Below are 16865 nucleotides of genomic sequence, written 5' to 3' on the forward strand. Positions count from 1 at the left end.
GCGTTCGCGCGGGTATAAGTCTCTTACTGTAAATAAAGTCACGTGCGGAGGAGTCATATGATTGCCCGAGATAATAGCTCAGCGTCGCTGGCGGATGGCACGGTCGAGGCCGCCTTTCGGCTGCAACTTGGTGGAACGACCTCCTACCAAGCGCCTTTTAAACCGGTCTTATCAATCATGTTGTTTCGAATGGGATTTTTCCAATATCTGTCACATGATATTTTTTTTTCTTTCCACGCATACAGATTTTCCTTAGAAGAATTGTAAATCTAACGAGAGGAGTCATGGACTACCGACCGATGACTCTTGTTGAATCATCAATAGGTCCCACAAGATGGAGACACCCGTTATATCGCGTTAAAGTGAGCGGTCTCTTTGAAGTCACAATAGGTCCGCTGATATCGGTGTACTCGCGTCAGGCATTTACAAAGGTCAACGATACCAGCATCAGCTATTTTAGTCTATGATGTTAGAAGGAAAATCGTTCTTTAATAAATCTGGCACTGATATTTTTAGAATAAATATCGAGCCAATCAGCCTAATATAATACAAATTAAATGTATACATACAAAATATAGCTCATTATTTTTTCGAATTGTGTATTATTTTTTCAGACAAATGCTCTCGTAGCAAATGATTGTGCATGCAAGTCTTGAAACAATAATTTAATTATCATACTAGTTACACTCATTGCGATGAAATAATCAGTTGTGCACCAGAAGCAATAGCTTTCATCAGCAACTTTCATTCTTATATAATTTCTCACAGAGTTCACAACGTTGAGAAATGTATGACGAGTGATATCACGTAAACATGCATATGAAATAACATACAGATATTTGCGAAATCACGTTTCACATATGAATTTCAATCGATCAGCTTCATCGTTCGCGCCATATCGAAGTGGAACGTTGTCGTCGACATTTCTACGCATTTTGTTGGCCAATATGAGCCGATGAACGTATTCGGCATTCTCGATGTTTGTACGAGATACTTCAAAAGCTTTCTTAATATGATTCTTACTGGACAATGGCAAATAAACTGGAAACTCGATGTTGAACCTCAATATTAGATCGCCTTTTTGCTTTGGATTTGTAGGAAGTGGCATTCCCTCACCTGGCACACGTTTCATGTAATCTGGTCTGTAAGATGTAAAAAATCAGCGAAAATTTAAATAACGTTCGTAATTCAGTTACATAATTTTAGTTCCGGAAAAAAAAGACAAAGAATCGACATTGAATATTAAAATAAATTAAATATTGAAATACATTTATTAAATTAAAATAAATTAATAATAAATTTAATCTATTAAACTAAAATAAATTAAGTATTAAAATAAATATTGATAAAATCTGTGAATAATATAATTATGTCATATTTTATACGAAATTACTGTTTGAGATCCTTTGTGAGTTTGGGACGATCCTATCTAAAAGATATATCTGTAGAGATAGTAGAGCAAAGCGCAATATCGAGAGACAAAGAAAGGAACGAAAAACATGACGCAATTTTATAATGGCTTTTCGTACGCGACGATTGATGTTATTGGAATCCGAAGAGTTCTGTCGTCGACGGTGTTGAGCGTGATCACCGTTCCGGTCAGCGCCTCCCTTAGAAAGATATCGACCGTCGTGTGCAAGTCCGAGCCCTCTCGCCGGAACGTTTCGTGAGACCGATCCTCCGTGACGAAGATAACATCCGCTACGCTGACAGTGTCGTGGACTTAGTGAAGATATCACCCCACCTTGTTACAATTAATCTTTAACCCTTATTCTACGCAACCCGCATTGTCACGTGACGACGGTCGTAAATTGATCGTCTCATCAATTACGCGAATCTATCTCATTGCGAGTTAATATTATTTTTCATTACCTTATTAATTTCTTGTAAGAAAGAACGTTATATGGAAAATATGACCGATTATATTTTCGTCAATTATGGAGGGATAAAATTCAGAATAAGAGTCAAACTTTTAATTTAAATTGTGAGGGTAACATTATATAGTTCTAAAATGTGGAAAGTCGTTTGCTTTTACTATATATGTAGTATAACTGTAAAACTAGATTTCGATTAAAAGTGCGGAGCTATGAAAGAGAATCACAAAAAAAAAGTCTATCTGTTTTATTATCGCAATTATATAGTAATACTCAAATGTGGTTACGACCGTGAGCTAAGCTCGAGGAAGATCAAGAAGGCAATGGAAGGACTTACCGGGTATCTTCGTAGGGCCTTGATCACCCTCCTCTGGAAATACTATTCTGGTACCTGCTGGGATTCCCGGCTTAATAGGTATCGTCAAGATCTTTTCCGTCGACAACGTCGTCGACTTATCATCACCGACTAAAACCAACTTCTGGATCTTCATTTTCTTTATCCCGCCGAAAAATACCTACAACAAAATGTTTCCAGCTGTTTGAAATACTAGATTACCCTCGTTTTCCGTTTCTTGCAACGCTTTTGTACGTTAAAGTTGTTAAAGCATACGTTGTGTGTGTAATCCACATTTGATTTTCATTATTTTATATAAAATTTTGAAATCAAAATTTAATAACGTTGGTAATAAAATAATACAAAAAAGAAGAACCAGTCTCTGCAAATAATATGCAATTTTTTAATAATTTTAATATAAAATATTATACAAAAGAAAATATATACACATATTAATTTATGTGACAGAGTTGAGAGCTGCAGGAGTAAAAGAAAAAAAATTTATAAATATAGATCAGTTCTCACTTCCGAGAGAGTTAGAAACAGGGTTTTAATTAAGGGTTCCTCCTTCCGTTTTATACCCCGACCCTCAGGAAATTCAAGTAGAGGTTGAGGCTCTGTTAGAATATTTAGAAGATCGTCGTACGGATTTTCAGTCGCGAAGAATTCTCTAATGATGAAATTCGCGATGGACATTAACTCTTAGAATACCAACAGTTTTTCTAAAGACTCAACAATTGTGACTTAATTTTAAATATACAATGTAGCAAATATACATATAATAAATACTTGTTTCAAAACATAAATAACATCTATTCTGAGGAAAAGTAATTGCTTTAAATATATGTCACATTGTGTGATTGCGAAGTCAAATATTAAAATCAGAATTATACATGAATTCGCGATTTATTTAGAACGGTGAGAGCTCAATGGCTCTTGGTTCTACCTAAAGGTTTGCATCGGATCGCCATGATAGACGTAAGGTTTCACGAATTCTTCTGGTCTCGGCACACCATTTTTAAGACCCTCTTCACCGTATTGATCATACACGGCCCTTCTAAGAGGATCTGAAAGCACGTCGTACGCTTCAGCTGCTAAGGCGAAAATCGCCTCAGCACCTCCGTTCTTTTGCCGCGCGGGATTGTATCGTGTGACGCATCGTCGGTATCTGGAAGAAATAACCGCGCTATTTCGTCCGTGCGATACATCTCTCCTTTCTTTACTACCATATTTCTTACGTGAACCATATGATTAATATATAATATTATAAAAGCGTTGAGAAATCTTTCACGAAATGTCATTTAATATTACAAAGATATTATATTTTATAAAAATGTTAATAAATAAGATGATAAGAAGTGGAATGTGATGTTATCTTACTGAATTAATTATAGAGATCCCTACTTTTGCAAATTTTTATCAAAAGGATTATGCTTACGCTTCCTTGATTTCCGTGTTGTCACAATTCGATCCCAATGACAAAATTTTATAATAATTTATTCCGCGTTGGGTGCACATGCATTTTTCGCGTAACGCATTTATATTCAGATCACTCTTCGAAGCTTGAGAAACCATGTCGAAAAACGATGGTACGGAGAATAATGCAAATATTTTTTGAAAAGTGACATTTATCTGCAGCGAGTGTCTTTTATTCCCTTCAGCATCGTTGATCGCATCGCGACAGAGATCGGGAATAAGAAATAAGACGATCGGTGCATCGTTACGTGTTTTCAACAACCGACGACAACGGAAGTGTGTTTTTATTTGCGTGCCGACGTAGCCATTATCAAGAGGCTCACTGGCTCAAGTGCATTCTTAAACTCAGATAACAATACACGAAATCGGTGCGACAGCCGGTCTCCCGGCGTAACGGATCTAATCGACGAATTTATATCACTATGGAGAGTCACGAATACGTCCCGAATTTCGCCGTAAAAGGTAAGCATATAAAATCGCGTTTGGCTCCTAAACATTTCATGACGCGACAATTGCTCGGAGCGCACAGCTAAACGCGCATTGAATAATGCAAAGCGTGAAATATCGCGTGTGTGAAATATTCTAAAACAGTTCAAAGTAGAAATGCGGCAAAATTTTATATTCAAAAATCAAGAAAGAGCAATTTGAAGAATATATCTCATCTAGAAATAATAAAATCAAATGACTATTATAATAACAGCAGATAATAACGTTTTTAAAACATACATTTATGAAAAACTTAAGACTTGGTTGCATGTTAAATAATATGTTTTGTATACATTTAGATGAAATAAAAGATGAAATAAAAGATGAAAAAGAAGATGAAATTTACGAGGAAGAAAGGTGTATTCGCGACAGCGGAAAAGTCATTATCGTGGTATCACCGACAAAAATGGAACCATTCGTTTCCAGTGAACATTTAAAGAATAAGAAGATAAATAATAACATGAGCTTTCTCGATGTTATTTCTTCTAAGCATTCTCGCGCAGAGAAGAATTTTGATAACGATGACGATAAGGAGAACATGACGATAAAGCGTGATCCCGGTGTGTCGAAGCAATCGTGTGGCAACCGTGAGGTGGACAAGATTTTTCCTCAGCAACAGCAGCGGACACAGGCAAATCGATCGCCGAGACGCAAAAGCACCGGTATTCCGACGTTGTTGTGCATCGACGGTAACAGACTTGTACATGCGACGGCCGTGGCGGCTGGAGTTAAACGCAAGATCCCAAGGCCGGCAAACGCCTTTATGCTATTTGCCAATCAGTGGCGAAGGAAACTCGCTGCAGAGAATCCTCGGGAATCCAACAAGGATATCAGTGTCAGGCTAGTCTCTCTTTTAAAAGAAACATTTGTTTCTGCCGGATAAATACATATTAAACAAAGAATTTTTTTAAATCTTGAAAATCAACTTTTGGGAGGGAAACAATTTTAGTAAAGATCGAAGTGTTCTCACAAATCACGAATACTTGATTAGTTACTCTAAAGATGGAGATATAAATATTTATTATATTTATTCCATATGTGATCTATACCTATCTCCTTTTAAAGGATGAAATTTATAAAGAAAATTATTGTTTGAAACTTAAAGTAATTTTCCTTTATTTTACATTTCTTTAGGCTAGGCGTTTTCTGGAAAAACATGTCGAAGGATGAAAAAGAAAAATATTTTGCCCAGGCGCGTGAAGTGGATAAAGAACATAAGAGAAAATATCCTGGTATGTCCTGTAGCGATTTTTTTCTTTAAATATGACCTCACTTACATGCACCTGATCGAATCGTTAGAGTTTCCTGATTTATTTGAACGCTCGTAACGCGCGCTGCGCAGCTGCGTGACAGATTAGCGCATCTTTTCAATACAAGGGAATAAGATAACGACGAAAGAAAATACATTGATAAAAATGTCCGGAAGGTGTCGTGGACTATCGAGAGCCGGCTGGTCGCTAAAATTAGAAAATCTTGTTACTTTCACAACGCGTGTACGACATCCCAAAGTGTCGGGCCACCGTCTATAAATAGCCGGGTTGGATTAGATATCGATCGCCGCCGATAAGTCTGTCCGCGTTATCAGCCGACGAAAAGCGAGAACCCACCGCGCATCGGCGCTAACGTCTCACCCTCGGTGATGTCCTTGATCCAGGTGCACATATCGCTTGGTGAGCTTGGTCCCATTGATATCATTTGCAATGACATTATGTCTATCAGAAAAGAATACTACTTATGTATTATTATTTATATGTCGCTAATTAATATCATTATGACGCAAAGTAATCTTCGATTATCTTTTTATCTTATATGTAACATATCGCGACTGAAATGTCAGATCTTTATTGAAGTTCATGTCAACTGAGGGCGCAAGAAATCGGTGCTGCGGGTCCCTTGGACGCGATTGTAGGTCGCAAATGACGACGACGACGGTGACGACGATGACGACGAGCGTGAACGATCCTCGCGGGGGTGGCAGAGGGTGGACGCGGGAGGATGCGAGTTTTGCGGGTCGAGGTACAGGGTGGCGAGCGGAGAGAAATATTCTCGGGTGAGTGACGCGGGGAGAACGCGCGGGTGGGAACGGCGGCGAGAGAGACCGGAGGTATTGATTGCGACGCGACTCTCTAGGAACCTGCCCGATACACGACCGCCGGCTCTACCTACCTACTGCCTACACCCACCGAGGGCCGAGGCCGAGCGAACGAGCGAGCGAACTAGCGAACGATTATGCTTCGTATATCCCGCGTTGCCGACGCGCATTCGTGCGCGAGAGGAACGTCGCGAGCGCGTACAGGCGTGCTCGTCGTCGAACGGTGCCGCCTGGCCCTCTGACTTTCGGTCGATTTCGCGTGCCCCTCTGCTTTTCCGCCAGTTACATCCACTCATCTCGTCTCTTCTTGCATTATAAAAGTTACGGCAGCAACATATTTCGTCAAGATGACATAAAATTGTATTTGTTACACGTTTTGCAATTTTCCCAATCAAACATTTCATGCAAGAAGAGTGGAAAAGTTAAAATACTTGTATCTTTTGCAATTTTCTTTTTGTTTATATCTTATTGCAAGTTTCTCTTTACACCGGTAGAAAAGGGTTGTAAGAGTAGGCCAATTTTTGAAAGTGATTATACAGCTGCGTCGCTCGAGGGATAGTAAAGATAGTTAACCCATTAGATCGATACGTATTATTTTTGTCCGTGTCTCTCGCAGCCGGTACTGTTCAGACAAATCCTTCGCTTCTTCGAACAAACCGCAAATTACCGTTTCATCATCAACATACAGTTGGCGAATCGTTGGTATTCTAGCAATTTCACTTTTTATGCTAACAAGCGTTTTGCCTACACATGGGCATTTCATTATTCACATCGTAATTAGCATTTGTTTTCTTTTTTTTACATAACACAGTTTGAATTTCTCAGGGATAAGTATAAAAATTCGAATAATAAAAATGTTATGATCGTCATTGATATATTAGATAATTACGCACGTGGTGTTTGGCATTTGAATTATCGGTACTTAATATCTGAATGTGACGCGAATTACGAAAGAAAATGTTTAATTGTATTTTCTCCGGTTATTCGATCATTGTGTGTGCATCTATCGCTTCGTTACCTCGCAAAATAATGTTAAATTTTATTTTTTCATCCCCGCATTCTATTTTGATTCACGTTTCGTTGTGTCTCGGCTTTGAAACGCTCGCTCACGACAAGCACCGGCGCAATTTTCTCGTCCTCGTTTTCAACCGTCCGCCGATAATGTAATCGATGCCAATTTCAGTCGGGGCGGGCGTCCCGAGTGGTCAATTAAGATCACCGGGAAGCGGCGGAGACCGCATCGATGCGCGCCCTGCGCCGTCGGGCATCGACGGCGCGACGACCGAATTCACGTGCATCTGCGCGCGTGCAACGCGCGGTGACCACCGCGAGGGTGGCCGGTGAAGGGTGAAAGGGACGAAAGGGGCGACAAGGTGGGCGTAAGAGGAGAGGGGGGAAGAGGGTGACGCGCAGTAGGTCGCGCCGAGAGAAGCCGTCAAAATGTCGAGGCCCCTGCATCCAGGCGGCAGCGACGAGCCGATGGTACGAGCGGAGGAGGATGGTGTCGCGGTGTGCACCGGGCTGATCGCCGGTCATCGATCCACTGACAAGCCGATGCGAGAGAGGGTCGAGAGGGGGAGGGGGAGAAAGAAGAGAGAGAGAGAGAAAGGGTCGGGCGCGCAAAGGGAGAGACGGAGGACCCCGCTCGTCGATGCGATAGATTCACGGTTCACGGTGAGCGCGGATCATGCGGACAATAATGGGAGAATATTTAATCGGCGGACGCGCGACGATGCGATTAAACTCTCGGTCGTAGGACGCAACGAAACATATGTCGTCGCGTCCACTAACGTGTTGTAGTAATTGCTCATGCTGACAAGGAGGCTGAGAAGGGTAACGCTCGTCATACTAGCGGGGTCGATGGATCGTGGTCGCCTCGTCGCGCCGGGTAAGCGCGACGCGAGTAATTAGGGGGTCACGTGGGGGAGTAACGGGTCGTGCATGTTCTCCACGAGACAGACGTTGAACGCGTCCGGAAGACGTATTCGCTGAAGCACCTGCTCGACTAATGCGATATAGCCGCCTCGGCCGAGACGGCTGAGTTTAATCCTCTTCGACCGTTCGATGCTCTTCGAGCGTCGATCCTCCACGCTCTTGGAGAACATCATTCGTCACGACGCTCCCTCAAATCCGACAAGCGAATACGGCAGAGAAAGAGAGAGAGGGAGAGAGAGAGAGGGGGTGGGCGGGCGGGCGGGGAGGAAGAGAGAAAGAGAGACGAATTATCGACTCTCTCGAGGCAAGCACTGTACGCCGCATGCGGAACTGCGTCGATGCCGGAGCGTTGCACGAGGGCTCCGGCTTGAAGCCGTTGAAGAAGGCAACGACAGTGGAAGAGAAGAGGAGAATTTTGCCGGCGCCCCTCGTCTCTTCTCCTCCCAGTGGCGGATTTAGAATCTGAAGAGCCCTAAGCGGAGGGCAATGTTACAGCGATTCCGTAGCTTACGATATTAGGACCATTCTCTTCATTACAATTCCTCGCGTCACAAGAAATATTATTATGTCATTTATAAATTATTTTTATTCATTAATTATAAAAATCTTTGGCGATAAAATTATGTAGGTGATATAGTCACGAACTTTTCATAGACAAGTACAACTGTAAACGTACACAGAATGATTCTGGAATCCTTCGACAGCCAGGGTCCTCAGCGACCGTTTATCGATAAATCGCCACTGCCACCTCCCTCCTCCACCTGCTCGCGTCCCACACGCCGCGACACACCTCGCGATGCTCTCGAGAGGGTGGGGAAATGCGCCCTCCGCGCTCGACCACCCCCTTTCGCGCCACTCCGTGGCTCGTCGATGACGAAACGCACGTAAATTCGTGGCGCTGCCGCCGCCACCACCACCACCGCCACCGCCGCCGGATGAAATCAGTGCGACTGGAGTGCACCGCGAGGGAAGAACGCGGGTCTCCCCGTGTGCGGCCCGCCGTTCCCGCTTGCGGCACGCGCGCGCGCGCGTCCGCCCGCCTGTTCGTACGTTCGTCCGTTCATACATTCTTTCTGTCCGTGAGAGTAACGTAAGCGGCGCGATGTGGCACAACAAAGTGGGAAAACAGACGAGTAAATAAGTCGTTGTGCACGCCGAAACAAGGGGGTTATTGCGTTCCCAATTAATATAAACGACGAATCGCGCGAAACGTTTTGAAACGGAAAACGAGAGTGCGGTCGTTCATTCATCGCGGCAAGATAGACGCAAGCGTGCGAAGTCGTTGTGATAGTAGCATAGTTTAAATGTATAAAGAAGATAAACGGAGTTTACGCGAGAAATGTGTCTTCAAAATTGATTAGAATCGTTTAGGAAACAGTCGGAATGTGATCCGAGGTATCACGGGGAGAAAGAGAGAGAAATAACCGCCTGGAGCTGACTGATCGATCACGCGCGTCGCGTGGACTAGGTCAAGTGACTAATTAACAGGCGAGAGCAATTTAGAGCGATTAAACAGAGAGGCGTCGAAAACTTCCCTGGCAATTTTCGATCCAACCCCGTCGTCCAATCGTCCGACCAAATATCGATTCTGGATAGAATCCGTCGAGCAAAATTGCCGTAATAAAAGATAGAAAAAAAAATCAACCAAATTCGTTACGCCGGACGAAAACGGTGTCAACGAAGGCGCGGAAAAGGTCGCTGGTTGTTTTCGGGGGGCGGGGTGAGAGGAGCGTACGAGGGGTGCAGCAGGTGCAGCGGGAACGCAGCTTCTGTCATCGATCTCGCCGCGGCTGCAGCGAGCATGGCGCGGCCCGCCGCACACGCCGAGCCGCGTCCGCGTGCGGACGCGTGGCGATCGACAGCGACCAGATGATGATGATATGTTAATTGGTCACGATCGGTCGGTGACGCGCATCGATTTGTCGACGATCATCCCCGACGACGATGATGTCAACAACGAGAACGATGACGATAACGACGACGACGACGACGAGGAGGAGGTCGACGTCGACGGAACCGCGAGCGCTGGATCTTTCCGACACAGGAGATCGATCGAACGCCTCCCTTCGGTATCCCCCGGAGCAGTTGCACGGCTTTCCCGGCGTGAACGTTCGAGCGTAAACCTTACGGCGAAAGGGTAAAAGCGCGAAGGGACCGTGAGTTTCAGCGCCTTCGGTACGAAGAGGAGAGCGACGCCGGTTTGCACTGCGCGGTCGCGGTGCGTCGTCCGCGGACGCGCGCGGACGGTGTTTACATTTGCGAGAGCCGCGAGACGTGGACCCGCGAAATTGAGATATCGATCGGGGTTTCACGGGGAGAGCACGATTCAACGAAGATCGCGGCGTCTCGTTTATCTCTCGCGCTCGGCGTTTCGGCTCGCGAGAACGTAGACTTGAAAAGGAGCGTCAATCTGCAAAAATTCGCGCCTGCCACTGGTGTTTATATCTAATCTTGTAAGATGCACATCCGTGAAATCGCAAGAGTGTGCCATACAATTAGTGAGACTTTAGGCACGCAAAATAAAAGAAATACAAGTTTTAATTAATATTGTGATCGTATCCGACAAGAATTTGACGATTCACGCGCTAATATGAAAAGTATCAGTAGCAATTTTCGGGAACATCGAGAGAAGATAAGCAATTTGAGAGACGGAGTGCGTACTCGCGTTTATCAATTCAACCATCAAAGAGTTTGGTCTGTGTTGCGTGATATACTGTAACCGAGATAGATCAGAGTCTCGCGCGCGATGTCGGCGCGCAACGGGAGAAACGTAGCCTAAGCGTACCGCGCCAAGCAGGGGTGATCTAGATCGATACGTGAAGGCCTCAAACGCAGCGTCGCGCAAAATCGCAGAGATGGACTGCTGCAATTACATCGAGGCTTACGCGGCAGGTGGTCATTTTTATCAGCAGCAGCAGCAGTACTTCTGTTACGACAATGGTAGCGTGGCGTATACCGGTTACGACGCCGCGCCGATCTCTAACGCAATCGACATTAATGCTCGATACAACGGGGCGATACCACCCACGTACCCGACAGGTAGAAAACGAAATGCATGTCGCACTGAAATGATAGTGCATAGTTTTGCAATATTGCGTGCACGCACGCATATTTTTTTTTCTTTATTTCACAGCTCTATCCAAAATTAAAATTTCCAATATTAAAAAAAATACAAATAAATTTATTCGTAAATTGAAGAAGAGCTGTCGACAAGTATATTTGATTTGAAAGTTAACTTATTATTGGTTAAATGTTGGAAAAATTAATGCTAAAAAAAAGTAAAATTTTTCTTTCAATCGGTTAAAACTTTCGCAATAAAAAATAGAAATCTCCGTAGTATGCTATATTGTATCCAATTGGATCATTTAAAGTAATTCATTATGCAATGAGATTTGTACGTTACGAAACTCATTTGTGAAACATTATTTTATTTACTAGTTATAGTTAAAATTACATAATCTCACATTAACGTAATAAATACTTAACCACTGCTGCTGGACCACTTCTTGATAGCTTATCATATTATTTGTTTCTATCTTATAGTAATATGTGCTATAAATATTCGAAAATAGCGATCGAAAATTCAGATATAGCATGATATTTTGCATTTCTGTATTAATAACGATCGCGTTTTTTTTTACCCAGATTATGTGTATAATCCAAAGGAGGCGAGGCTACGGAAGGCGATGCGCGAGCAGACTCGCGAGCTGTCACGGCGATCAATCTTGCAAAACGCGATCGCGCGCACGGCCGCGATTAGCGGCGGCAATTCCGTTGTTTCGATGGCCGGCGGCTTCCTAAATCAGCATCATCGTTTCGATTGCGCGTCGATGCCCATGGGTTCAAACGTGAGCCCTCATCAAGTGGCCGAGCCCTGGTTCCAGGCCGCGCATCGTCTGAAATCCGCGCACTCGCCGCGAATCGGCGATTGGTATGGGAACGTGTGCGGTGACCCGATCGAGAGGCTGCAAGCGATGGGCACGATGCACCAGCATCAGCAGCAGCAACAACAACGTGACCTCGAAAAGTCTAAGGACCAAAGGAATCAGGTGGCGGAGTGCGCCGCGGTGGCGTTTTCTTCCAACGGCTACTCACCGGACATCGCAACTGCGGAAAGAGAAATCCGCCGACCAGAACCCGCGGCGGAATACGCCGACTTCGTCGACGGCCAGAAATGGCACCCTTATCAAGTAATATACAGAGCGCAATGGCATAACTACAAAGAAACAATAGCGTTAAAAAACGTTAATTTTGATTTGTGAATCTCGTTCAATGTAAATTCGCAAAAGCTTTTACCAATCTAATTTTTTATAGACAAAGTAGATTTTTTTTAATTCTGTTGGAAGTAAAATACATTTCTGTAATTTATGTAGTAAAATACGAATAGATATTTTTTTCTTTGATTGAGTTACATATTAAATGTCTTCAAAAATCTCTTGATATCTCGGATTGCAGAATAGCGTAAGCCCTCATCCACTTCCGAGAACGCCTCATCCATCACCGCAAATGGGTGGCGTTCTTCACTCGAATGTCCAGAATACAAACGCGCATGGACATGGTCCATGGGGCCAATTTTGTCACGGCATGCTACCACGTAAGTTCCATGTGTATGGAATATTTTATTCTAGTCATTGCAGCGATTTTAAAACGCTAGTAACTTGATTATTTAATATGACTAATCATTTTTATATACATAGGGACCTGAAGTGACACAAAATAATATATCTGTGTTGATTAAGAGAAAAAAAATTTTTAGTTTTGTATGATATTTGAATGTGTACAATATTTCAGATGTCCCAAGTGCGGCTCGCAACGCGGCGATTCGGGGTCCGCGACATGCAGTTTTCTTACGGGATCGTACACCTACTAGGCATTGTACATTCTTGGAAGACGCGTCGCAAATGAGTTATGCGCCGAGCAAATTGAACATTGATAGCATTCGCGCGTCTTATCCGCCGTCGGAGCATCAGGTATTCAATATGACTGTCGCATCATTGCCTAGCAAATTGCGAATACGAAAGTCTCACGAATAGACTATAAACTGTAATGATGAAGAATGGCGGAAAAAAATCATAAATTTATTACGTCAATTTGACATTTGCCGTGAATTAATAAGGATTTTATCTACGCAGATGCCAAGGTTACTGGGATCAGCGGTAAATTCCGTCATAGACTCGACAACGACGACGACGATGAATCGACGCGAGGAAAACGGCGGGACCAGATGGGAGCCAAACCTGCCAAACAATACTGGGATGCCTCTCGATGAACTCGTGCCAACCTCCACGGTAAAACATGTCGCGCTCTCATTTGAATTTATAAATACAAATACTTGGTCCATTCTGAGATGGATATCAGATTATTACATCTCACTATACCCTAAGTTTTAAAGACGTGACGATTTTAGACGCAGGAAAGCACGGTTTCTCACGAGAAAGAGCGCGAATCCCGGCACTCGAGCGAGCGCTTCGAGCTGAAGAAAAAGCCCGTCTCGAAGCAGCCGCTCCCGGGTTTCCATCAGGCCTTTGGCTCCACGGAGATCGGCAAGTTCTCCAGGTCCGAGTTCTTCGTGAATATGGTGGGCGAAAGCGGTAGTAGCGGCGATGTTACAACGGATGACGGTGACGGCGCCGATGGCGGCGACGACGGCGAAGTAGTAAGTAGGGAACATTCCCTGTCGGAAGCAGTGGAAAATGCCGCCTCGGCGACGGCTGCGGTCGCGGCGGCCGCGACGGCCGCGACCGCAGCTACGGCGGCGACCGCTGCCGCAGCGGCGGTTGTCGCGGCCACCACAGCTGGCGCCTGCAGGATTTTCGACACCGAGAATAACCAGGCCACATTTGCCGTCGGCGACGACGCCGTCGGCGCGCCGTCGTCGATTGGCAGCGCGTACTGCGGACAACCGGCGGCGGCGGCGACGCCGCGCTGGCACAGTCCACACGTAGGCGCTATAGGTAGCGAAATTTAAACGAGGATCGGCTGCGGTATCGCGTACTGTCTTTTGTCGATATTTTTTACTATAGCGAGAAATATCAAGAGACAACGTTTAGGGAGCAAGAATTCACAGAATTTTATATTAGATTAATTGAAAGACGGAAGAGTCACGTCAAATTTATTACTTCGTGATTGTAAACGGCGATTTTTTAATTATGGAACAAACAAGTATTGTTGGTACGGTACAGAATACCGCTGCAGATCGATTTCAGTAGGACGTTGTCCTCGTCTTTTTTTTAGGCTAAAGTGGTTCCCGTAGCTTTCCGGCGCGTGACAGTTTGCGATAAAGTTGAGTGGCGATATATTGTATTTCCGATAGAAACAAGTTACAGGTGTAACACTGGTAGTTTGATGTGTAGCAAATTTTGGTAACGAAAGAACTGTCCATATTTTACGTTGCATATGCCAATAGGAGACTCATCCAGAAATTGGAACCGCTCATGTATCTGAATTTAATCGCCGAAGTAATTTCTACTCCGTTTATTCGAGATAATGAAATTCGCGAGAGACGACATAAAAACACCAACCCCTTTGATATCTCTAACATCAGAAATTAAGCTCGAAATCGCGTCGGTTTCAACCCCTGGATTTGTCTCCATGATGAAACCTTTGTCGGAACCTACAGCGCCGCTTGGAAAGTAAAAGCGGGACACGCGTGTCATGCGTAGCGAATGCAAGTGCATCGATTGGCGAAAGCATGTCGGGGATCGATGTTGGCGTACGAAACGTCCCGACAAACTGCGAACGTTCGTCGAGATTGTGCCTTCCACAGGATCGGGGACGCGTCGGGGAGTTCTCGTCGAGTTCTCTCGCCTTATCGAAAATCAAAGCAGCACGATACACCGCGTCTCGTATGCCAAAAGGAAGATATAATCAAAAGAAATCACGCCGAGACGATCCTTACTCGATCGGCACCTTCCATCACTGTTGTTAGATGCCGTCGGTGTTATACACGTCGACGAGTGATTATATATATAAATATAAATATAAATATAAATATTATACTCGTGTGTAATAAGAAGGAACGAATACGCGCGACGAAGAGAGTAAGTTATTTAGTAGATTTCCTTAGGTCAGAACGTATTGCCGCGCGCGGAGAAACGATCAAATAAAAGTGAAGTACGCCTGCGAGCGTAGGAGGCTGAGAAGCCGACAGGTAAACGCTTTTCCGCTTCTGGAAAATAATTGCGAAGGGGCATGCACGGTGGTTCGTGTTGAGAATCTGCATTTGAACATTTTTTCACAGTTTTTCCTCTTTTTGGCACATTTAAAATTAATTACCACTTAACACTTGATTAGACAAATTTTTTCTTTCTCTACATATATTGCTAATTAGTTTTAGTTAATTAGGTATTTAACTAAATATTTTAATTGGCCAATTGATTTAATTCATCCATTTAAGTCAATGCTCTTATATAAATGCTTCGTTATTATACATTTAAATGTGTTAATTTTGCGCAAAAATCTTTTCTACTGTCTAATCTAACGAAGTGTATTTGCCGGCAGATTCTTAATATGCGCTATAGTATCTATAACTTGCGTCTAGTCTTATATCGACCAGTTAATTCGGGATAAATTCGTGCCGGATACCCTGTACCTATGATGGGACCAAAAATTGAACGAAAAACTTTTATGTTGCGTTCACCGTCGCGCTCACGCCCTACGTATGGTCGCGTAAAAAGAACTTCCCTCATTCTGTTCGCGCGATCGCTCGCGAGTGAAAGCAAAAACGTCACACTTCCGCTCCGAAACGTGGAATATATTCGACAGAATAGTGCGACTACGTGAATGAAAGTATATTAATACACATATATAATTGAAAAAAAAAAATATATTCCACTTCTTGCAACGGAATGAGCATAATCTCACGCCTTACAAAACATATTTAGACAGCCGTCAGATCGAAGTGTGCGTGAATATCATAACCGAAAAATGACGTTATCCTCGTAGGATGAAAATTGGAGTAATTTTGAGCTAGATATCGATAATATGCGACGTCGTAAAAAATAAAAAACTTTCTTGGCGTTGATGTACTGTGCATGTTGGACGATACAGATAAACTTTAAATGAGGAATACTGTTTAATTAATCGGAAGAACGTAAATGTACATGTGTGATACAATATATCATAAGCAACGGTAGCTAAAGGTGATAGAACAAACCGACCTACAACAGACCTACAACGTTTTATGCAAAATAAGTACCAAATGTCAAGTTTTTGATGCCGGAAATATTAACGACACGATATCCTTTCGAAAAATATGTTGAGTAGATAAATTGGCATTTACGATATATAATTGTCCTGTGATACGAGATGGACAAAAAAAGATCAGCGTTGAAAAATGTATATCTAACTTTACTCTCATTCGATTGGGACGATCGCGAGCAGTATGATAAGAATAAAAGAAACGGATGTCTATGCGACAGCAAAGAAAAAAGAAACAAAATGATGTGTCTTATTTTTTCCCAGCTGATCCCGGAAGCCTATCTGACGACTCCCTTGTTGTTTCCCTTCTTACCGAAATCCCACGATATACTAGAAGCCAATGCTGTTCACGGAATCACAGAAGATGGACGATTAATATCGCACATTTTGCCCAAAGAGTATTGTTGGCTTACGCAAATTAAGCGCGCGATAGCCAGGATTCCTGATGACCTTGTGGTAAGAATGACAT

General features: G+C 43.5%; 2 protein-coding genes across 2 annotated transcripts; one reads left to right on the forward strand and one right to left on the reverse strand.

The window, feature by feature from the left end:
- Nucleotides 1-9: 9 nt before the first annotated feature.
- Nucleotides 10-3852, reverse strand: LOC112456114 (dnaJ homolog subfamily B member 13-like). The gene is made up of 6 exons (XM_025018434.1): nt 3647-3852; nt 3155-3376; nt 2734-2878; nt 2212-2389; nt 1530-1701; nt 10-1142 (listed from the first exon to the last, which is right to left on the reverse strand). The coding sequence occupies exons 1-6, from the start codon at nt 3781-3783 to the stop codon at nt 848-850; spliced, it is 1149 nt and encodes a 382-aa protein (XP_024874202.1). The 5' UTR covers nt 3784-3852; the 3' UTR covers nt 10-847.
- A 5317-nt stretch (nt 3853-9169) lies between these two features.
- LOC112456113 lies at nt 9170-16294 on the forward strand. The gene is made up of 6 exons (XM_025018433.1): nt 9170-11236; nt 11843-12387; nt 12653-12791; nt 12989-13167; nt 13330-13485; nt 13605-16294. The coding sequence occupies exons 1-6, from the start codon at nt 11053-11055 to the stop codon at nt 14163-14165; spliced, it is 1764 nt and encodes a 587-aa protein (XP_024874201.1). The 5' UTR covers nt 9170-11052; the 3' UTR covers nt 14166-16294.
- The last annotated feature ends 571 nt before the right edge of the window (nt 16295-16865 follow it).

Source organism: Temnothorax curvispinosus, unplaced genomic scaffold (genome assembly GCF_003070985.1).
Source record: "Temnothorax curvispinosus isolate PA1 unplaced genomic scaffold, ASM307098v1 QBEX01006657.1, whole genome shotgun sequence".
NCBI lineage: Eukaryota > Metazoa > Arthropoda > Insecta > Hymenoptera > Formicidae > Temnothorax > Temnothorax curvispinosus.

What these genes read in the sequence shown, in the direction of transcription:
- LOC112456114 (XM_025018434.1), bottom strand. Translation starts at nt 3,783, where the DNA reads ATGGTTTCTCAAGCTTCGAAGAGTGATCTGAATATAAATGCGTTACGC. An exon ending in AACACGGAAATCAAGGAAGC is followed by an intron (nt 3,377 to 3,646) that starts GTAAGCATAATC and finishes TATTTCTTCCAG; the next exon opens with ATACCGACGATGCGTCACAC. An exon ending in TGTTTCTAACTCTCTCGGAA is followed by an intron (nt 2,390 to 2,733) that starts GTGAGAACTGAT and finishes ATTTTGTTGTAG; the next exon opens with GTATTTTTCGGCGGGATAAA.
- LOC112456113 (XM_025018433.1), top strand. Translation starts at nt 11,053, where the DNA reads ATGGACTGCTGCAATTACATCGAGGCTTACGCGGCAGGTGGTCATTTT. An exon ending in TTGTCACGGCATGCTACCAC is followed by an intron (nt 12,792 to 12,988) that starts GTAAGTTCCATG and finishes ACAATATTTCAG; the next exon opens with ATGTCCCAAGTGCGGCTCGC. An exon ending in ATCCGCCGTCGGAGCATCAG is followed by an intron (nt 13,168 to 13,329) that starts GTATTCAATATG and finishes TTATCTACGCAG; the next exon opens with ATGCCAAGGTTACTGGGATC.